The 24171-nt window shown below is 37.4% G+C and overlaps 1 protein-coding gene and 1 non-coding gene across 4 annotated transcripts in view; one reads left to right on the top strand and one right to left on the bottom strand.

Moving 5' to 3' along the window:
* Positions 1 to 24171, top strand: part of PMS1 (PMS1 homolog 1, mismatch repair system component) — an 89398-nt gene that overhangs the window by 25781 nt on the left and 39446 nt on the right. For all 3 annotated transcript variants that reach the window (XM_037043765.1, XM_037043763.1, XM_037043764.1), the window contains exons 5-6: positions 2527 to 2690; positions 19404 to 19520. In XM_037043765.1, the coding sequence (XP_036899660.1) occupies positions 2527 to 2690; positions 19404 to 19520 (281 nt within the window). The remainder of the gene's footprint in view (positions 1 to 2526; positions 2691 to 19403; positions 19521 to 24171) is intronic.
* On the bottom strand, positions 14896 to 15044 carry LOC118986041 (small nucleolar RNA SNORA13). The gene has a single exon (XR_005066276.1). It is a non-coding gene; the product is annotated as a small nucleolar RNA SNORA13 (small nucleolar RNA).

Genomic DNA, 24171 nt, shown 5'->3' with positions numbered 1-24171 from the left:
AGCTGAGCAGTTCTCTTGTAAAATATGATAGTATACCAGAGCTTCTTCCCTATAGGTCAGTATCACTTGGTACTTTTTTTAAGGCTGTATATTTTATTTGGAATCAGCAAAATTTTCCATCATTAAGTTTTATTTCAACATATAATTCTTGGCTTATTGGTCTCTGAAGATATTTTTAGCTGCTAAAGCAATTATCAATTAATATATGGATGATGTATATTGTGGTCTTTGATATATAACATACTTTAAAAATCAACATATATTTCTTCTTTCATGAACACATTTATATTTTGCGCTGCTGATTTCTCCCTGCCCTTCTACACACCATCTATTCACAGGTACAGTGTACACCAGTATAGTTGAGAACACAAGCTAGTAGAGAACCCAGATGAATAAAGGAACTCACTAGCAGAGGCCACAGATGAGTAAATAGGTAATAATAGTAAAAAGCAGCCAATAGCTGCCAAGAGGAAACTTAGCAAAATTTGCAGAAAAGAACATTTGAGTTTGAAAATGATAGTTCAGAAGAGATGGGAGTATACACTTTCAGCAAGAGAAGACTGATGGATGTAGATATCAAGAGACCTTTGCTCTCTGTGTAGCAAGAAGAAAAACGCAATTTTTTAAATTTGTATTTTTAAAAACCCACTAAAGAATTATGTCACAAAGAAGTTTAAGTGAATTAAGTTGAAAAGAAAGATGGCCTCTTCTGTGACTAGAGATTGGTGGCCACTGGCATCCCTGGAAACATTAACAGAGTCTGGAGGCATAGCGGGCAAAAGAGCAGACCTGCTGTAGGCAAGGGACCTTTTATGGCCGTAGGAGTAACCAGTTGAACTTTTAATAGCCACACGTGAGTTGATTTGACAGATTAGAAGATGGAATCCTCAAACACTGCTAGTTCACCCCAGATGCCAAATCTCAGGAGTTTTACTGAGTAAGCAAGTGATGAAGAACGTTGGGACTGAGCTAAAGACAGAAAGAAAGCTCTTAGAGTCTTTCAGTGCTGAGGTCCCAAAGCCTTGCTAGAGGAATAGACCTGTTTCCATATTCACATCTTCAAGATATTTGAAACTGGAAGTAAGTGAAGAGGCAACTTAGGTCCAACACAATAAACTCCTGATTATATTGAAAAGATCAGCTCTTCATTCTAGCTGTTTGACAGTCGAAGGGCCTTCTCTGGAGGAAAGTGGTATCAACTTCATAATCTAATGTTCTTTTATATACAATGTCTAGCAAAAAATAAGAATATTGAGAGTCATGAAAGAAAGGAAAATGGGATTCATAGTCAAGAGAAAAAATAGTTCACATAACCAAACTCACAGATCATCCAGATATTTGAATTAGCAGATAATAACTTTTAGAACAACTGTTATGCTAAAGAATTTGGAAGAAAAATGGTCTTGATTTCAAGTTTTTTTTTTAAACAAAAGCTAATTATTAACTTGATAATTATGTAATATAATTTTTTAAACCTATTTAAGCTTTTATTCAACACTTAGTTATTCAACTTTTAGTTAAATAAATTCACAGTTTAAAAAATTCCATTTGAGTACTTGTTCAGAAGATGATGGTCATAAATTAAGTCAGGCAATTAGATATTTCAGATAATTTTTTGTGAGCCCTGGCTGATGTGGCTCAATGGATGGAGAACCAGCCTGTGAACCAAAGGGTCGTTGGTTCAATTCCCAATCAGGGCACGTGCCTGGGTTGTGGGCCAGGTCCCCTATAGGAGATGCACGAGACACAACCACACACTGATGTTTTTTTGACCCTCCTTTCCCCCTCTAAAAATAAATAAATAAAAATTTTTTAAAGAATCTTTTGTGAAATAATGAAGGTTATCATGTATGCTATATAGATGCCTATGTGTTGTATTTTAAAGTGTAGAATAAGCATCCCCAGGTAGTTTGAATACCAGCAGAATTTTTAAGATACTACATTCTGTTGGCAGAGAGGACAGGGTCTTCATCATTTTCTGAGCTTTCTTCTCAATCTGCCATAAAACTGAGGGTGTGCCCAGGGAAGGCGGAAGCCGATGTAGCCACAAGAGGTCAATTCCCTCCGCTGTTTGGGTGGTGGAAACTTAGAGCCTCTAGTGTGCTGTGATACAGGGTGGTATCACAGCAGAAGTCACAGTCCATGTCCTCAGAAAGTTACAAACCACTGGGCTATGAGTCTCAGAGGTTACTATCTGGGCCATGCAACGGAGAGAACTCTGCATGGTAGAAATAAGATTATTTCTACCCATGTTTCTCTGCAGTGGTAGAAATAAGATTATTCTTGTTTATACCATATACAAGAGATCATTCTTAGTAGGTCAGTTCTGTTATAAAGAGAAGACTATCTTGAGTCTATCTAGCACAGAATCAGAATAGCTTGGAAAGTTGAGTTTTCCTTGGGTTGCCAAAGTTGGAAGAGGACTGAGCTTCAGTGACAGAAAGGGTTAATTACTGGTTGTGGATGGATTTGAAGATCTGGAGTTCCCTCCACATCTAAATATGCTTTCCTCTTATCTGCCAATAGGTACAACCGTAACTGCTTTAAGATTGTTTAAGAATCTACCTGTAAGAAAGCAATTTTACTCCACTGCTAAAAAATGTAAAGATGAAATAAAAAAGGTCCTAGATCTCCTCATAAGCTATGGAATACTTAAACCGGACTTAAGGATTCTCTTTATTCATAACAAGGTAAGTGTTACTGTTCTTCTATAAGATTTTTGGGGGGTATATGTAATAAAGGGACAGTGTATTTTTATCTAAATCAGATAGATATTTAATCTTCAAAATTTTTCCTGCATTTGTTTAGTTTAATCTTAGTAAATAAAGACTCTTTACCTAATATTTATATACAATCTGATTGAATCTATAGTTCTTGATTTCTAAGATCTGCATTCCACCAACAAACTCTTCCATCCAAGGAATATTTGACTGCTTCATAAATATGAAGACAAATAAAGATTTGTTCTTTTCCTCTAAGAGTTCACACTTGACATTTTTAATCATCTATTCCATACTATTTCTTGTTTGGAAGAGTTTGTATTTTAAAGGAATCACTACCTCATTTTTTCCATTTTTCAAAGCAGGGCTGATGAGGAACTTTTGTTGATTGATAAATCTCAGAGGAAAGAAAGGTTTACATAATTTCTGATTCTTTTTCATAAAATTCTAAATGTGTTCCTTGAAAAAAATTAACAGAAGAAGATCAGAACCATAGCAGAAGTGTGAAAGTCTGATGGGTAGTAAGGAATTAACATTGATTAAGGACCTACATAATGCCAGGACCTATGCAGGTGCATTAAACACCTATAATCCACAGGCACAATCAAGTAAGGTAGGACATACCCATTTTGCAATTGTCCTCTGAAATTCACTCAGGGAGGTTCAGTACTTTTCTCTGTGTTGCACAGCTAGTAAATTACTGTGATGGAATTTTAAACTAACATGCCTACAGAATTGCCGGTCTTTATTTATATAGTTCTCTTCCAGGTTTCAGAGCACTTAAAATAACTGTGAATTAGACAGCATTATTTCTGTTTGTGTGGGAACTTGAAGTTAGAGTGATCAAAGGAGTTCTCTCAGAGTAATCAAAAAATCATTTTATATTTTCTAGTAAGTAAATATAGATAGATAGTGCTTAGGTCATAACCATTTTCATCCAGTTTTCTTTCTACTCCATGTGTTTTTACATGTTATTAAGAAGATTTGGTATTGAACCAAGCTCCTGTGAAATATTATGATAAAATCTTTGGTCATAAAAATATTAAAAAGAAAAAAGCATAAAAAACAGTCAACCACCTGTTCCTTCTGGCATAGAGCTCAACCGGATGATACTGTAAGGTCCCTTCCAGCTCTACCATGCTATGATTCCTCAAGATGTTGATGGATGGAGGCTCATCCTGCTAATATGAATAACCCTATGACCTCTTGATCCAAAAGGCAGTTAGTAACTAAAAGTTTACCCAATTAAGAAAAGCTCCAAAAAAGCTCCAAGACAGAAGAAACAATGATCAGGAAGGGAAAATAGATGGAAAACTAAAATGTTAAGATAGGAACTATATATTTATAAAAGTGAGTACAACTAAAGAGAAAAGTTGAATAAGAGAAAACAATCTAAGAATAAAACAAAATTATTGCTTCATGTAATGGAAATGAATAAAAGTCAAGTATGTGTATCATATATATAAAGTTTACAATATATTTATATACATATACATATATATATATCAAAAGCTTTGGATAAGTTTATATTATTTTCCCAGCTACTATAATCATCAGTATAGGTGTTTTCTTTGGGTAATGGAAAGAAGGATTTTATAATATACTGCATTTTATTATTTTTGGAGGACAGTGTTTCTGAACTTACAGTATATTGAGCAAACATAAGTCCCTCAGTGGCCTTCAGTAATTTCAGGTCCTGGAGAGTGTTATACCATGTAAGATTATCAAAAATCTTACAGTAAAATTAGGTATTAGCTATTATTACACAACAAAGTCACAGACTAAAATACATCAAGCAGTCTTATCTTCATTTTTTTTTTCTTAGTATAAATTGTTTTTCTACTTTTTTATTTTAATAGTGCTGTTATGCCTAAAATTTTAAAGTATATTGTTAAACTTCCCAAAATTACATTGCTACATTTTATTAAACCTTTTTGAACAGTGAGTACAGTTCTGGTCTTGGTCTTTTTCTTTTAAACATGCTAACTTCATCATATTTTATGTGCTTTCTGAAGAATTTTTTCTGCTTAAAATTTAAACATGACAATATTGGCATTTTTCTTTCTTTTTGTTTTGAAATTTCTTTTGCATTAGCAACAAACAATCGCATTACACATAATATGAGAAGTACTATTGCTATTTTGACATCTTGGATTAGATAGTGTTCCTTCTTTTTATGAAGGTTTAACCTGCCAAGACATTCTTTGAATACTGATAATGTTGATGTTCTTGCCAGTATGGTTATGTTAGAAAGAGGTGTTTTTCTTCTTTCATCATCATGTTCCTTGAAAGCATATTGAATAATGTGACAGCCAAAGGGAAATAATTTACAAGTGGATTCAGTGACTTTATTTAAAGTAGATATTATTTGGAGAAATACTAGAACTATTCCTTCGGATGAGCACTGCAGTTTTCAGCTTTAGTTGTAATAACTGAAATCCTGTGAAGTCCTGTTGCATATATTTTCATTTATAAAGTAGATATTTTCCAAAATTAGAAGTTTTTCTCAGTCTGATAATATCTGAAACCAACATAGTATCCTTACCTGTTTCATAGGTTCATGAGTAAGTCTATAGATCACGAGTTCAGAACATAATGCTAAATGTATGATTTTGGAGAAAAGAAACTTGTTGACTTTTGTGAATATTTTGTTTTGCAAAAAATATTGTTTGTAGTTTTAAAAATTTTGAATTGAATTTTTGTCTTAATAATTAGAAGCCCACTGGTACTGCATAAGCTAAATTGGTTATCATTTATCTAAGGTTTTAATTGGTACAAAAGAGAATTGAAGGAATGACTTCCCGCATTTCCCACCTCCATGGAACATCAGTGCTATTGGGATCACTTTGTATATCTTTGAGGTTTGGAAGAATGGTGACACAGCCCTAATGAGCTGTGTTTCCATCAATCTGGGAAGAGGCAGGGCCTTACCCAACAGCAGAAACTCAGAAAACTGGCAGTGGAGATTATGGTAGTGGGTGTAGTGGCTCCCTCTTGACACAGGTTCTGGGTCTCTAGGAAGGTCCTCTTTTGTGATGGTGGCCATAGACTTTGGAGGGGCTGGTAGCCCAGAGTGAGAAGGAAGGGGCACATTTATTGAATTGTAAATTAAAGATAAATCAGTGGTAGCTTATTATAATCTGTATCCCCTACATTTATGGTATTGTCTTTGCATTCTTTATCTTACTCTTCTTTACATCTTTTAGCTTTTATTCCACTATTTTTGAATGTCCCACTTTTGTTTCCGCTGTGCTATGAGGAATCAAGGAAAAGTCTTTTGCCCACAATTAGACCATTGTTAAAGGGGGGGCACACCCTCTTCCCCCATCCCAGCCATGGTTGTGGAAGCAGTATAGTCAAAGAGAAGTTCCAATTCAGATGAACTGTCATTTAAATGTCCCTTCCTTATGTAGAAAGTATTCTTTTAGTTCCAACTTTGAAAGTTTGAGTGTTTGGTTTGGTTTGTTGTTTTTTTGGTTTTTTTTTGATGAAGGCAGATGTCTCTTCAGATATATTTTAAAGTTAGCTTGGGGCTGATTATCAGTCATGTTTGTTTGGTTGGTAGGTTTTTTATTTTTTGCTTTGGGTGTTTTTCCTTTTTTTTTTTTTTTGCTACTTTTAAATTACTGATAACTAAAATTTTTTTAAGTGGTTCTCGTGTTCTATTCTGTTCGGGGCCACAGTAGGTTTACAGTTGTGAGTGCACAAAATAGTTTATTCTTTTATTATTTATTAATTATTATTTTCCATCTGAACAACTGTAAACCTACTTTTGCCCCACTCTGGATATAGTAGAGATGGGAGATATACATAAATCTGATTTTAGTGTATTTGATTTCTATGTTTGATGTTTATGCACACTGTTAAAGGAGTCCCTGGAGTCTCCCTCTGTTCCCAGCCAGACTTAGTTACTTATTGACTTTTTCCATAGCATTTTCTGCATATTTCTATTTTGTCATTTTTTAAATATATTTTATTGATTATACCATTACAGTTGTCCCATTTCCCCCCTTCAGTCCCCTCTACCCTGTGCAACTCCTCCCACCCACATTCCTTTCTTTAGTTCATGTCCATGTATCATAAGTTCTTTAGCTTCTACATTTCCCACACTACTCTTGCCCTTCCCCCATCTATTTTCTCCCCACTGTCCATACTACTTATTCTCTGTACCTTCTCCCCCCTTCTCCTCCTCCCACTCCCCTGTTGCTAACCCTCCATGTGATCTCCATTTCTGTGGCTCTGCTCCCAGTCTAGCTGTCTGCTTAGTTTGCTTTTGTTTTAGGTGTGGTTGTTAATAACTATGTGTTTGCTGGCCTTTCATTGTTCCTATTTTTTGTCTTCTTTTTCTTAAATAAGTCCCTTTAACATTTCATATAACAAGGACTTGGTGATGATGAATTCCTTGAACTTGACCTTATCTGAGAAGCACTTTATCTGCCCTTCCATTCTAAATGAAAGAAAGCTTTGCTGGATAGAGCAATCTTGGATGTAGGTCCTTGCGTTTCATGGCTTGGAATACTTCTTTTCAGCCCCTTCTTGCATGTAAGGTCTCTTTTGAGAAATCAGCTGACAGTCTGATGGGAACTCCTTTGTAGGTGACTGTCCCCTTATCCCTTGATGCTTCTAGGATTCTCTCATTTTAATCTTGGTTAATGTAATTATGATGTGCCTTGATGTGTTCCTCCTTAGGTTGAACTTCTTTGGGACTCTATGAGCTTCCTGGACTTCCTGGAAGTCTATTTCCTTTGCCAGATTGGGGAAGTTCTCCTTTATTATTCATTCAAATAAATTTCCCACTTGTTGCTCTTCCTCTTCCCCTTCTGGTACCCCTGTAATTCAGATGTTGGAACGTTTAAAGATGTCCTGGAGGTTCCTAAGCCTCTCCTCATTTTTTTGAATTCTTGTTTCTTCATTCCTTTCTGTTTGGTTGTTTCTTTCTTCCTTCTCCACTCCATTGATTTGAGTCCGTTTTCTTCCCATCACTATTGGTTTCCTGTGCATTTTTCTTCATTTCACTTAGCGTAGCTTTCATTTTTTCATCTAATTTGCGACCAAAATCAACCAGTTCTGTGAGCATCCTGATCACCAGTGCTTTGAACTGTGCATCTGATAGTTGGCTATCTCTTGGTCGCTTAAACGTATTGGCTCTGGGGCTTTGAGCTGTTCTTCTTGAGCCATAATGTTTTGGTCTGATGGTACCTGTTATGTATGAGAGGCGGAGCCTTAGGTGTTCACCAGGGTGGGGCAACCCAGTAGCTGGGTAGTGATGCTGTATGTGGGGGCAGGGTCAGAGAGAGAACAATGGCGCTTGCTCCACTCTCTCGGATTTCAGGCCCTTCTGCCACTTCCCACAAGCAAATTGGGCCCTTCTGGTGCTGGTTACCGAGTGAACTTGTGTACATTCTAGGACTCTGTGGGTCTCTCTAACAAACTCTCCTGTGAGCCTGGGAGTCTCTCCCAGCATCTCAACTCCTCACAGTTTCTCCAATCAGTGCTTTTCGGCTTTATTTCCCAGCACTGGGGCCCTGGGTTGTGGGGACTTTATCACTGTCCTTTTTTTGCCTGGTTTATCTGTGTGTGAATGTGTGACCACAGTCAGCCAGCTCCCTTGTGCGCTCTGCTCATTTCCTCCCTGAGCCCAGGGCCCGCTAGCCCCATGCCACCTGTGCTCCCAGGTGTGGCAGCCACCACTTTTTCCTGCCACAACCTCTCTTCCCTGGCCGCCGACTCCACCCCTCTTACCGGTATGGTTGAATGGTTGTCGGACTTCCATACAGTTCAGTTTTCTATCTGTTCTGGTTGTGTTTTTGTTTCTAAATCTTTGTTGTCCTTAATTTTGGTTTAGCGAGGAGGCACAGTATTTCCACCTATGCCTCCATCTTGGCAGGAAGTTGGATGTCCTTATTTTTTACTCTGTAGAAGTTCGAGCATTGTATATTAAAGAAATTTCCTTCATTACAAATGTCTGCTCCTCAAGAGCTTTAACGCCTCAACAATGAGCATCCATCTTCTTCCTAAAGTATATTTCCTTCCCCATATAAGTAGGGCAACTTGGCACTCAGGCAAGGGAGACCTATTTTGTCATTTTTAATTTGTTGACAATGAACTGCATTCTGTCTTCCTTTCTCAACAACCTCTTTTGGAAGGGAGGGATGCATCTAATCTGTATTTCCTTTACTCAGTGCATAGTACAGAGTAGAATACTACATGAATTAGTGCTGAAATCAAAATACATAAATTTAGACTTCCGCCAAGATGGAGGCATAGGTGGAAACACTGTGCCTTCTCCCACAACCAAGTTTGAATACAACAAAGGTTTGGAGAAACAAAGACACAACCAAAGGACAGAAAATTGAATTATACAGAAGTCCGACTACATCTAACCGTTCAACGGGGACGGTAAGAGGGGCGGAGCCAGCAGCGAGCAGGGTCGGGCAGGACAGGGCCCCCGACCCAGGCGCGCAGGCAGACGGGAACCAGTTGGGGTGCGGGGCAGACCGCGGGTGCATATTCGCGCACAGTGAGACAGACCACGCAGGCCCCAGGGATCGAGGGCTGACGGCGGTGGCACACTCGCGTGCAGTGGGACGAAACGCGTGGGCCCAGTGACGGCAGCAACTGCGGCACCGGTGAGGGCCGTGGCGGCAGGCGGCGGACAGGACACCATAGTCCCTCTTTGACCCCGCCCCCACATACAGCGTCACAACCCAGCGACTTAGTTGCCCTGCAAGACCAGTGAGAGCCATTGTCCCTCTTTGACCCCGCCCCCACATACAGCGTCACAACCCAGCGACTTAGTTGCCCTGCAAGACCAGTGAGAGCCATTGTCCCTCTTTGACCCCGCCCCCACATACAACGTCACAACCCAGCGACTGAGTTGCCCTGTTCTAGTGAACACTTTAGGGCTCTGATCCTGCTATGGAACAGGCACGAACAACCCGAAAGATGGCACAAGAAGAACTCAAAGTCCCAGAGCCAATAACTCTAAGCGACCGAGAAATTGCCAGCCTCTCAGAAGCACAATTCAGGACACTATTTATCAGGATGCTCACAGAACTGGTAGATTATAGTCACAAATTAGAGGAACAAAGTCACAAATTAGAGGAACATATGAAGGCTAAACTAATTGAAATGAAGGGAGATGCACAGGAAACCAATAGTGATGGAAAGGAAACGGGGACTCAAATCAATGGAATGGACCAGAAGGAAGAACAAAACATCCCACCAGAAAGGAATGAAGAAATGAGAATTCAAAAAAATGAGGAGAGGCTTAGGAACCTCCAGGACATCTTTAAACGTTCCAACATCCGAATTATAGGGGTACCAGAAGGGGGAAAGAAACAGCCACGAGTGGAAAACGTATTTGAACAAATAATAAAGGAGAACTTCCCCAGTCTGGCAAAGGAAATAGACTTCCAGGAAATCCAGGAAGCTCAGAGAGTGCCAAAGAAGTTGGACCCAAGAAGGAACACACCAAGGCACATCATAATTACATTAGCCAAGACTAAAATGAAGGAGAGAATCCTAGAAGCATCAAGGGATAAGGGGACAGTCACCTACAAAGGAGTACCCATCAGACTGTCTGCGGATTTCTCAAAAGAGACCTTACAGGCAAGAACGGGCCAGAAAGAAGTATTCCAAGTCATGAAATCCAAAGACCTACAGCCAAGATTGCTTTATCCAGCAAAGCTTTCATTTAGAATGGAAGGACAGACAAAGTGCTTCTCAGATAAGGTCAAGTTCAAGGAGTTCATCATTACCAAGCCCTTATTATATGAAATGCTAAAGGGACTTATATAAGAAAAAGAAGATGAAAAATATTAACAGTGAAAGGACAGCAAACACACAGCTTTTAACAGCCACACCTAAAACAAAAGCAAACCAAGAGGACAGCTAGATCAGGAGTGGAACCATAGAAATGAAGAACACATGGAGGGTTAGAAACAGGGGGGTGGGAGGGGGAGAAGGGGGAAGAAGGCACAGAAAATAACATAGATGGTAGGTAGAAAATAGATAGGGGGGAGGGCGAGAATAGTGGGGGAAATATAGAATCCAAAGAACTTGAGACACGTGGTTATAAACTAAGGGGGGCAGAATGGTGGGGGAGGGAGGGTGTGGGTGGAAGGGATTGAAGGGGGGGAATAGAACAACTGTAATGGTATAATCAATAAAATATATTTAAAAAAATACATAAATTTATATAGCACCAGTTTTGAACACTGTGGCCTCTTTCAAATCTTTCTCATACTTTTAATTCATAAAATGAATATTTTTTGAGGATTCATTCTTTCAGATTCCCCAGTGACCTCTTAGGTTTTTACAGAGTATATTCTCACTTGTATCCACATTTATTAGTCTAGTTTATTATTTTTTTCTGACATCTAAGTCACCAGTAATGTCTTTATTACATTTAGTCAGGAAATACAATATATAAAGACTTTGGCACAATGGGAGGAAACACTTAACAGTGGCACAGTCTCTAATAGCCATCAATTTAATGTGTGTTATTTCTACTGACTTAGTTAACTAGAACCATATAATTATTCCTTTACAGATCTTCTAACTAAATACATTTTATATACTTACAGTTTATCCTAACACATTCTTCTACTCCAACACAGTAGATTTCTTTTCTGATCAGCAACACCCAGAGAATTCTGTACAAATCTAGCTTTTTGATCTTAGCCCAATAAAAGTTGGTAAACTGATCTCTAAGGCCATAAGAATATATGATTATATCTTAGGCAATTCCACATTTCTCTCACTTAGAGGTTTAATGAGATGATTCATATATCAAGTCATAAAATAGTAGAAGATATAAGAATTTCTAGATCTTTACAGCTGGGGAGGGTACTGAAAGCCATTTTTGTCATGCCCAAATCTTTTAATAAATAAAGTATTTTTATTTCTGTCTATTCCCATTTTATCTTCATGTGATCACCCAAGAGTTTGGATTGTCTAATAACTTAAATGCTGAATTCAGTAGAGGATGACCTAAATTTCACATCTGTTAATTTTAATACAGCGTTCATTCTCCTTTGACTTCTTCACAGCATCTAGACACAGCTTGAGTTAGGTGCTCTGGAACAGTTATGATATGACCTATACTCTGAAAGTGCTTACAGTATAAGTGAGAAAGTAGATGTAAAAGTGTATGAACATTTAAATAGATGAAAACTTGTTTAATGGTATTGATAATACTATAGAAATTGAGCGGAGGGAACATTTCAGGCTAGAATAGTCAGGGAAGGCTTCATCGTGAATATGTGGAAAAAAGACAACTTCTCTCTCTTCCATGCTTCCATCTGCAGGTGGTAAATGGGTTTCCCAGAACTCTTGTGGCAAGAACTTAAAAGTCAGAATCTTACAACTGTTAACTGCTTTTTAACTCCTAGTCTCATCATGTTGTTTATTCCTATTTATGTCAATCGACACAAGGAACTTTGGTCTCTTGAATAATTCCTTATCACCCTGGACTTTTACTCTCATACAAAGTATTACTTTTTCTAACTCTGTCTCTTGCACATCCCTATCTCCTAACATGCCCCATTCATAGTAAGTCAAGTAAAAGCTCCCGTGCCCTTAGCCTTTTTTTTTTATTACATTCTTGCTCTAACTGAAGTCTGGCTGTCTCTGAGAGCATCGTATCCCCTGTAGCCTGTTTAAATGATGACTGATTTCTCACACCTATTTCTTTTTTGTCTTATCTTTTTAATTTTTATATTGTTGTTCAGTTAACAGTTGTCCCTGTTTTTCTCCCTGTTGCTCTCCCCTGCCCTGTCCAACTCCTGCTCCCAGAGACAATCCCTTCCCCATTGTCCTTGTCCATGGGTCCTTTGTACATGTTCCCCTTCTTTCCCCCATCATGCCCCTCCACCCCGGTCCCTGTCACTTTCTTCTTTATTTCCATGTTCTTTTTGGCTTGTTTCTTTGTTTTGTTGATTAGGTTCCACTTACAGGTGAGACCATATGGTATTTATCTTTCACTGCCTGGCTTATTTCACTTAGCATAATACTCTCCAATTCTATCCATACTGTCTCGAAGAGTAGGGGTTACTTCTTTCTTTCTGCTGCATAGTATTTCATTGTGTAAATGGACCACAGTTTTGTGATCCACTCATTTACTGATGGGCACTTAGGCTGTTCCCAGCACTTGGCTGTTGTAAATAATGCCTCTATGAATACTGGAGTGCATAGGTTCTTTTGAATTGGTTTTTAGGGCATAGTCCCAACTGTGGGATCACTGGATCAAAAGGCAGTTCCATCTTTAAGTTTTTGAGGAAATTCCATACTGTTTTCCACAGTGGCTGCACCACTCTGCATCCCCACCGATAGTGTTCTCACACCTATTTCTCACATCATGGTGCCTCATTGCAACTTCAGACCCTTCTTTCTCCTCTGTCAAAAAATATCATTCAGCTTTGGATTTTGCTTCTTAGTTTTTTAGATTGCTATCACTGGTGAATTTAATATCCTTATATGTAGTCTTCTATAAATTCTCAGATCTTTTACCCCTTTCCCCAGTGATTTTATTATGTACCCTGCCTCAGCCATTAATTCTTGTGGCTAAACTGTAGACCTAGTCATTGCCAAAAGTTGTACCTCCTCCCTAATTTCAGTGTTAATTGTTTTATTCACTGACCACCACCTCCTGTCTCTCCAGTTTACTCCCTACAAAAAAGTCATTTGACTCTGTTGGACCTGTTATTCTTGATCTTCTGCCTTTTAACTTTTTTATCCCTGTTGTCCTCAGTTCTCTCTTTACCCTGCTTTAATTACGCAGTTTTAGAAAAATAAGAGATGAGTCTGGAAAAGTTGTTTGGGTCCACATTCTTATCTAAAGGACTTTGTGTACTGTGGGGGCGACTTCTTTCTCTCTCTCTCTCTCTCTCTCTCTCTCTCTCTCTCTCTCTCTCTCTCTCTCTCTCTCNCTTTGTGTACTGTGGGGGCGACTTCTTTCTTTCTCTCTCTCTCTCTCTCTCTCTCTCTCTCTCTCTCTCTCTCTCTCTCTCTCTCTCGTCCCCCCGAGCGCCACGGACGAGAGTGAATAGTAAGCAAGACATGCTGTGATCTGCTTGGGGAGGAGGAGTGGGCTGTGGCCAGTTTCTCAGGGGAGACAAAGGCCAGGTGCAGCCAGTCTCTCCAAGGAGGAAAATGGCCCCCGAGCCCCCTGCTCCATAGCCTTTTATTGGGTTGTAATACACAGGAATACAGGGTGGCAAGGATCAAACAGTAGATAACATTTCAAAGTTATCTGAGGGCATCACTGTCTGTCAGGAAGAGAATTGCAGAAACTTTGGGAGACATGCTCATTTCCTCTGGGACCCTTAGCATGTGAATGAAAGCACTCTTAGCAGAGCAGATTTCACAGGTTTATCAGCAAGTCTTTGTGATGCCAGATTTTTCCCCAGGACACACGCTCTAGAAGGGAAGGAGCTGCACCCCTCCCCAACAGGTATTCAGGCCTAAGGGGATTAGAGCCAGGAAGCACTTCTCCCAGAAGACGCCAGGACTCGGGCTTTGACAAAGGGGGGCGGGGCATGAGAGTCCATTGCTCTTTGTTACAGCCACCCTAGTCCTTCCATGAAAGCCTCCCAAGTGATCCAGTCTGCCTTAGGTTGCACCCCGCTGTGAGGGATCTTATCTGTCATTGACTTCCGACCAAGCTTTGGGGGCAAAGAGAGGAAACTGAGGCAGCATTTGCTACCAGAGACAAGCTTTGTCTCCTGTGGCTAGCATTCCAAAGGTCACCCCTCACCCTTAGCCATAAGGGGTACAGATACAATTCCTAAAATCAGGCAGAACAGTCCACAACAGTATACCTTATATGGGAATTTGGACTTCTTGCTAGGTGGCTAAAAGGGAATAAAAATGAGGAGTTTCGGTAGTAAACTAATAAAATAATTCTCATAGGAGTTGGAGGATAGGCCGAATTATGTTTAATAGTTGTGTAGCTGATGAAACTAGTTTAGCAGTCAAGGTAGTTGCACAGAGCATCGCATGAAGAAGAATATCTAGCAAGAAAGACATTTCTGATGTCAATACAATAAAATTTAATGTGCAATTGGAAATAATCTTTCTTATTTTAAAGACCACACAAAGTGAGTGTCTACAGTGTCCTTTTGAATTTTATGCTAAGATTATGTTTTTAAACATTTGTTTACTTTTTTTTTTACACTGTTACTTATGCAGCTCCTATACCAAAGACATATTCAAGGGCAGTAAAGCGCTGCAAAGTGTTTAGTTTAGGCCTTTCTTGACACCACATTCATGTTTACTTTTAAAATAAATCATATCTTTACATGATTCAAAAACCAAAATGTATGAAAAAAGGTAGAGTAAAAAAATTAGCTCATCTTTGTCTTTCATCTGCCCAGCTCTTAAAAGCAACCATCATCCTCCCCTCCCCAAAATGGCAAAGTTACCAATTTCTTGTAACTTTCAGGGGAAGTAACTATGCATACTCTATTCTAAAAATGAATATAAAATAAGAAACATTTAAGCAGAGTAAAAGTAGTGATAAGAGATTTTAAATTCAGAATTGTACTGAATATATTTTACCAAGATAGAATTCTCCTCAGAAGTCTGAGGTTTCTTAGCAAGAATAAAATCATAATTTATTATGTTAATAGAAATTGATACTATGATGGAATGATACATAATTTTATACTGAATTCAGAATGTTTAGTACTCTGTTAGCAATAAGCTTCTATAGGTAATATCATTTCATATTGTCAGTGTGGGGAAAAACACTCCTGTTTCCTATCATTTTTTGTGTCCCTGCCCTTTTCTGAACCAGAGTCAGTACACATACATATCCTGGAGTAGGTAGCAGTAGATGCAGATGAGTTGTATCAACTTGTATGACATTGGAAGTAGTTAAAACTTCTTAGGCCCTGGCTGGTGTGGCTCAGTGCTTTGAGTGCGGCCTGCAAACCAAAAGGTCACTGGTTTGATTCCCATTTACGGCACATGCCTGGGTTGCTGTCTGGGTCCTCAGTGGAGGGCAGGCAAGAGGCAACCACACATTGATGTTTCTTTCCCTCTCTTTTTCCCTCCTTTCTTCTCTGTCTAAAAATAAATAAATAAAATCTTTTTTTAAAAGTTCAAAAAACTTCTTAGTACATCTATACATATAATTTGCACTAAAAGTTTGTTTGCACTCTAGGCCAATATGTAAACTTTTTATTTTGTATTAATGAAGGAGTTTCCTTTGCCCAGGCAGTCTTATTGGTATTGCATTTTTTTAGTTAATTATGTATCATTTGTGTACATCCTCTTTTTCACCATTATCACAAAGTGCCTTCACTATTGAGGCTTGCTAATTAAATATTGAGTGTTCTCATCTAATTTTATTTTCTTCAAATAGCATATGTCAAGTAGGAATAGTGGCAAGATATGTTTACGTATTATCTTCAATTAACTACATGGTGTGCATGTAATAATATATTTTTGATTGAGGTGTTTTTTGCACTGTCATCATACTGACTAGAGTCGGATTCTTACTTGGCACATCCAGATGCTTCAACTTTGTGTGACCTAAATAGAAAACATATGGGGACATGTGTGTGTATTTTTAGCACACATTAACCTTTCAGCCTAATAGCAAAATATATGAAAAACTTCAGGAAGTGACAAGAAATTTCTGTTTTAGAAAATAATACAGGATTGATTAAATGGTAAAGCAAACTAAAAACTATTTGCTGAAGAAAATGTATTTAAAAGTTCAGTTTCTTCTAGGTCCTTCACTTTTAATTATCACATTTTTTGTTCAGTTCTTTAATAATGTTTTGAAAATGAATCTTAATTGCCTAATTGCAAAGATTGAATTTGTTGGTAGACTTTTTTTATCATTTATTGCTAGGACAACTATAACTAGTTTTAAAAATACTTCTAAATTAGCCCCTTTGATGCAGTAATTGCCTGATATGAAATAATGTTCCAGAACTTCCAACAGTGTTGACTTAAACCAATTTTGTGTACATTCAGTGGTTCTCATGTATCATAGCTTTTTAGAATCCATTTCCTGAATAATCAACAAAGATTTATATTCTAGGCACCACCTGAGGCAGCACTCTAATATAAATTAAACAATATGATGTTTACATTAGAAGTATCCCAGGCTTTATAGATGTATTCGGTGTGCAGGAATTTTAAAACATAATTTTTCTTGAAATACTTCCTTTACTTCATTTTTAAAATATATTTTATATATATGTATGTCAGCATCAGCTAGCATAGCTTTGAAGAGATAAATTTTCTGTGAATATTTTTTAATCCTCACCCAAGGATATATTTTATTGATTTGAGAGATAGAGAAGAAGGGAGAGGGAAAGAGAGGGAAACATCAGTGTAAGAAAGAAACATTGATTGGTTGGGTGCCTGCCATACACATCCCAACCCAACATCGAAACATAACCGCAACCTAGGTATGTGCCCTGACCAGGGATTGAACCCACAACCTTTGGTGTACAGGACAACACTCCAACCAACTGAGCCACCCTGTCAGGGCTATGAATGAGTATTTATCGCTCAACTATTTTTAGTTAAAAGTAACCTTTGAAATGGAAAGCATGAAGCAGGGGCATCTCTCTCCAATATAATCGCAGATTATTTAGAACTTTACTTTCTGTTATGTTGAATGTTGCCCCTTAATGCACCATCCTCTGGCTAGCTTAAAATAACAGCTGTAATAGCAGAAGCCAGCACTTACTTGTCTTTTTACACAAACAAACACACAGGAAGCCCAAGATTACAGTCCAGGAGTTCCTCAAAAAATAAACAGTTACTGCATTACCTAATATTTCCACTTCTTGGTATATACCCAAGAGAAATGAAAACATGTCCACACAAAAACTTGTACATAAATATTCCTAGCAGCATCATCATTTATAATAGTCAATACATGTAAACAATGCAAATGTCCGTCATCCAGTGAAAGGTAATTATATATCCAATGTATATCCATACAATGAAACTGTATTTAGCTATTAAAAAGGAATGAAATGCTGATACAACCTGGATCAACCTTGAAAACATGGTGCTAAGTGAAAGAAGCCACTCAAAAAAGATTTGTGATTATTGAATGTATGATTGCATTTATATGAAATACCCAAAGTAGGCAAATTTATAGAGGCAGAACATAATTTAGTGTGATTACTTAGGGTGAAAGTGAGGAAATGGGAGTTACAGATAATGGATACAGGGTCTCTTTTGGAGTGATAAAATTGTTCTAAAATTATATTATAATTTATATAGGTTATAATTAGTGGTAATTGCACAACTCTGTGAATATATTAAAAACCATTGAATCATACACTTAATATGGGTGAATTGTAATAGTGTGTGAATTATATCTCAATAAAACTTACATTTTTTTAAAAAAGAAAGAGAAGCAAAGGTTGCTTTGAATTTCCTAAAGCAAAGTAGTAAAAACATAATTTCTAATGTGTATAAAGTAAAAACATAATTTCTAATGTGATTCAACCAGCAGTCTGAATCTTTAAAAACAAAAAACTAGTTCTCAACTCCACTTGACTGACTTTCCTCAAGAAAAATGTATTATTTTCCTCATTCCTTCAGCAAATTAGTGTTTATTGGGCCCTGCTGGTTATCTTGACAGTGTTCTTGGTACCAGGGACTCAGTCACACCCCTGATTCTTCTTTTCTTCACCTTCACATGCAGTCACTGTGTCACATCAAGTTGATTTCATATTTTTTAGTCTGTGATTGCTAAATCCTGTGGCCATATCTCTGTTGTAACCTTGGCCTCTATTTCTTTCTCCTTAAAAACATCATTGTTTTTGGACTGTCCTATCCTGTGCCTCTTCCTGCCTCTGTGGACACTCCTTTTCAGTCTGCCTGCCCCTCGAATGTTGATGTTGGTTTCCTCTTAGCCCCTTTACACATTTTCCTGTGGATTTAGGAGGTGATAAATGAGTATTTGTTGAATGAACGAATTGATGGTTTCTCAAGAGATTTAACTGTAATTGGACCCTGTTAATTGAAGAAATTGTAATATATTATACCCGATCATGCTCCTCACTGCCAAAATTTGGTCCATACTTCTCTTAAACAACCCTACTACATACTTGCAGTGAAAGAAAAAAAATGCAAGCTCCTTATTCAACTTTTGAGTTTTATGAAGTTCAGGTAGCTTTTTGTAAATTCTCTGTATATAAAATTACAAAGGTAATTTTAAAGAGCATGCATTATCACAGATTTTTATAGCAGTTTGACTATTTACATAAATCTTACAGTGTAGCTCTCCATCTTTAATAAAGTAATACCTTGGAGTAACAATTTAATTTATATATACTCTGAAATTTATACTCTGAATTGTAGAAGAGAAAGAAAATCAATATTTAATGAAACTGTTTTATGCCAGGCACTGGCTTATGTGTCTGCTACCATTATGTATTTTCATCTTTCAGCAACTCTGGGAGATAAATATTCTTGGTGATGTAGAGAGGAGAAAACTGAAGGTAAGGGAAATAAAGTAGATTACCCTGCAACATACACAGATTCAGAACCAGCACTCTGTCAGACTTTGTATACATCTCTTCTAAATGATACAGAAAATATAAACTAGGATGAAGTCTAAATACAGAAATAAATGGTATAAATACTTGAGTATGGTAAATCTAAGTTGTTTTAAAAGTTATCTGTGTCTTTTGTCCCAAGGCAGTTCTTTGGCAGAAAACTAGAGTATCAGATCATAAGATGGCTCTCACATCTGTTCTGGGGACTGCTGTTATGGGCAACATGGAGTCCTTTCAGTACCACTCCGAAGAATCTCAGGTATACAACAAAACTGTTCTTTAAAATTTTGAATTTACCAATGAAACTGTTAACGTATTTCTCTGTTGGGGGTTTGGAGTGTCAAGAGGGTTTTTTGTTTTGTTTTTAACAATTTTATCAGATATGTATATAAGGTAAAACACAAGATGGATACAAAGCACTTTTTTAAAAATAAATCTTCAAATTTTTTTTAGATTTCATTTATTTATTTAGTTACTTTTAGAGAGGGGAAGTGTAAGGACAGAAAGAGAGGGAGAGAAACATCAATGTGTGGTTGCCTTTCACGTACCTCCAACTGGGAACTTGGCTCGCTACTCAGGCACGTGCTCTGACTGGGAATCAAACCAGCAACCCTTTGGTTCTCAGGCTGGTGCTCTGTCCACTGAACCACACCAGCCAGGACAGTACAAAGCTTTGTATTAAACTTCTTGCCTCATTTCTCCTTTTTGTATATTCTCTTTGTTATTTTTAACTTTAACTGTTGTGCTTACATTAATTTTTTAAATGGTTTTCAATTTAGGATCTTATCTATTTACTTTCCACTGTGAGAGAAAAAGTTGAGCTCTTACCTTTGTTTTCCCTTTCTTGTTCTAAATATGTACTACAACTTTTTTAAAAAAACCTGTCACCTTCAGACAGTGTTTCTTGAGTCCCTGTAATACTGGATGTGGTAATTAAAACCCCCACTCTTATTTTCACTTGCCTTTTCCTCTCAGTCATGTCAGCTCTATTTTTATGTTATCAAGCTTATATTTTCTTATATAATAATTTTTAAATCTCCCATCTTTTATTTAAAGATTTATTCTAAAAGTTGGAAGTTTATATGAAGTATGCATTACTAATGACTATCAGTAACCTTCAGTGTAAACCCAAATATGTGCTAAAATTACATTTCCTCTGTAAGGATCCATTTTTATGTCTTTATGCCATAAAAATGAGAATATTTCTATTGTCCCTATTAAATGGAATCTCTGTTTTTCTACCATTGTTTTTTTCTGGGCTTTCCAAAAGGTTTTCTTGTACTAAGTGAAGAAACTGTCTTCATCATGTAAGCGATAAAATCCAGCTCTTTTAGTTACTCGAGCTGTAACTGGTAACCCATTTCAATCCATTCTTTTTTAACACATTGTTCCTAGAACCCACTCATTTTGCATTTAGAGTGTTTGTGTGTAAGGCATTCTGTACAATGCTCATTTGGGACTTTCTTTTCATAGAAGTACTGGTTGTTTTGACTGTTTCCATATCCCATGCCTTCCTCTTTTTTGATATTCTCATTTTTTTCATTGTTCAATTACAGTGTAACTTCCACAGAAAGAGAACATGAGAGGTAAACTTTCATGTCTGAATGACTTCAGTTTGCATTTTCTGTTCTTGATACTCTGGTAGACATACAATTCTAAATTAAAAATCTTTCTTCAGAAGTTTGAAGACATTAAGTATCTTTGACCATCCATTGTTGCTAATGGAAGATTAATAAATTCCAGTTCTTTCTTTCTAGATATTTTTTTCTACCTGAAAATACTTCAGCTGTTCATCCTTGTTCTTAAATTTTACAAGAATGTGTGTAGGTGGCATTTGCTTGGGTCAAAACTATGAAGCTACTATGCAAGTTCTGGAAAAAAAAAAAAAAAACAGGATCCATTTCAGATTATTACCATGCTCCAGGAACTATAGCTGACCACTAAGGCTGCCCTGAATTTATTATACATTCACTTATTATGCTTAGTAAGGTCTCATGGCATGAGACCTTCTGAATCTAAACTAATTTTTTTTTTCAGTTCTGGGTTATATACTTTGATCTGTCATCACTTTCATAATTTTTTGTTTTTTATTGAAAGCCTTGTGATTAGGACCTCTTTTTTTTTTAAGTTTTCCCTTTTTTTTCTGTAAGTTTTTGGAGATCTCTCTGATTTTTTTATACCTTCTACTGATTTTTTTATTTATTCTGGAAGTTATATGTTTAATTTCAAAGAGCATTTTAAGGTTGATTGCTTCTTCATAACTTTTTATTGCTTTATGGATATAAAGTCTTTGCTTCTGTTTTTTAATTATTGTTCCCTTGAATAATCTGTCTTTCTTAGGATGTCAGTTTTATTTTGCTTACCAGGTCTCTTTCTTCCAAGCTTCTCCTTCTCTTGCGTCTTTTCCTCTGAATAGCAAATCTAATTGGGAACTCAGTGGTTGCAGCTGGACTTACTGTCACACTCCACTTACATAGTAAGTAGTCAAGATCCTGGTCCTGTTCCTGGAGTCTGGGGGGATCACAAGTGCCCTTTTGGGGTTGAGGTTTACTCTGAAACCATACTAAGTACCCTGGGAAATTCATTTTATCTCTCTCTCTCCCTTCCCTTCCCTTCCCTTTTCTGTTTCCCTTCCTCCCTCCCCCCAGCACTAAATTAAAGTATCATTGGTTTATGGAATATTGCCCCTTTTCATTTTCTATATAGAACAACCTTTTTGCATGTTCTTCTTGGGTGTCTGCTGACTTTAAGCCTAAAAGCTCTCTATTGTACTCTTCCCTTTTTTCTTAATTTATTGAATCTCTATTCTACTACTGGTTTCCCTCCTATTCTCTTTGCAGTATTATCATTTTAATTGAGTCTTGGATGGGATCTTATGCTAAATTAATGTCTTAAGAGTTCAGGGCAGCCTTAGTGGTCAGTTGTAGTGCGTGGAGCATGGTAATAATCTGAAATAGATCCTGTGTTTTTTGGGGTTTTTTTGTTTGTTTGTTTTCAGAACTTGCGTAGTAGCTTCATAGTTTTGACCCAAGTGAATGCCACCTTAGACTGGTTATGATAGCTGACTTGGGATAGTAAGGGTATTGTCTAAATTCCCATGGGCTCCCTGTGGCTTCATGGAACTTTATTGCCTATACTGGTAACTCAGGAAGCTTGTGACAGGAGATCCATACTTGACATCTAGGGTACCATGCTCTAGAAATTCTGACTGCCATAGTTTGGTCTGAAGACCAGCAGCATTAGCATCACCTGGAAGCTAATTGTTATAGAAATGAAGAATCTCAGGCCTCATACTGGACACACTGAATCAGAATCTGAATTTTAACAATTTTTCCATATCTCCAGGTGCACACTGGAATATGGGTACTCATTTAGACCTTGGTCAGCTATGATTCCATGTGTTGGCAGGACTATCTTTCAGTCCTGCCGTTGGAAATTTTTTCTCTGATCTTTATTGATTGAGATGTGTTGCCAGATCTATGTTTGCCCATTGACTTTTAAAGAAATATCTTTTCTTGAATTAGAATTGCATAAGGGCTGTTGGTAAGATATGATAGATACCAAAAGTTTTGGTGCACTATCATGCGGTTATTTTTGTATGGAGGAGTGGGAGAGTTTGGGAAGCATGTGTTACTGAGTGGCTCCAATTCCATGGCTATCAGAATGATAAATTTTTTTAGTGTCTCTCTGGTGAGAGTAATTATCTAATCAAATACCTTCTTCTGTTATTCACTGTGTGTCTAAATGGATGTTATTTTATGTTGTTACCAGGCAACCATCACCATTCTATGGGTTCTGGACTTGGAAGGAGAGTTGTTTTATATCAGAGTTTCTTTGACCTTTTGTCATTTTTGGCCAAAAGCAGTCTTAAGTTGTTTGCCAGCTGCTAATGGTTACCCGTCTCACAGCATTTAATTGTGAAACTTAGTCACCAAGGCCCCTTCACTGGCCTGGGCTGGTATATACATGGGCCATAGGAAACTTTGGGTATAGAGAATCTTGATATATCTCTTTCCATAATGTTAAAGGTCAGTCTTTCTTTCTGCAGGAACTTATCTTGAGAAGAATCTCCTAATTATGGATGGTGGCCTTAGCTATACACTACTGTGGTAGCACTTGTTAGGTATTTCCCAGTATGGCTTTGTTGTTTCGAGGGAGCTCTTCCAGTTTTGTTTTGAGTCTTTTTTTTTTTACTTCTGTCTTCGCTTCAATAGTTTTTTCTCTGCAATACTCCATTGCTAAGTCTGGGTGAATTCCTCAGTACTCCCTGATTTTTATTCCCATAACTATATACCTTATTCCTAGGATTCAAAATTTATTCATTCTCCTCTTTTAAATTTGATTTATAGCTATTAGTTTTTATTTTTTATCTTCTGGCTTATTTTTAAGTGGATCATGGTACACATACTAATTCCAAAGTTCTTTTCATGTTGCTTTATCATATCTACTTTCCTGAGAAAATATTCTCATTCTCTGCTATTTTATGTGCTTTGAAATTTTAATTTACAAAATCACCTTGAATGCAGGTTTATCATTTTTTATTTTGATTTTTTCCATTCCTGCTTTCCCTTCCTTATAATTTGGCAGATAACCACCCCTCTCTCAGCCCCAGTTCAAAATCAGGTGTTCTGTATTAGTAGTTTATGCCTTTCATCCTGCCAAGAGTTTAGGGACCTGTTTTCCTAGCTGACTTGGCTTAGTGTTTTTCTTTGTTTTGGAGTTGTGTATGTTCTTTCTTGTGACTCTTGCAAGCAGCTCCAAACAGTAGTCACAGTGTTTATTAAGCATTTTGGGAAGATGGAGTGGAGAAAGGGTCTCTGAGTCACCCATTTCAAATGGAAAGACTGGTTTCAATTTCCTGCTTTTTATGGAGGTGTTTTCTATCTGTTTCCATACCAGAATTTCATTTC

This window comes from Sturnira hondurensis, unplaced genomic scaffold (assembly GCF_014824575.4).
Source record: "Sturnira hondurensis isolate 20B ecotype Veracruz unplaced genomic scaffold, ASM1482457v3 Scaffold0004136, whole genome shotgun sequence".
In the NCBI taxonomy this organism is placed as follows: Eukaryota; Metazoa; Chordata; class Mammalia; order Chiroptera; family Phyllostomidae; genus Sturnira; species Sturnira hondurensis.
Note: the sequence above shows the minus strand (reverse complement) of the source record. Positions and strands in the feature narration are given on the sequence as shown.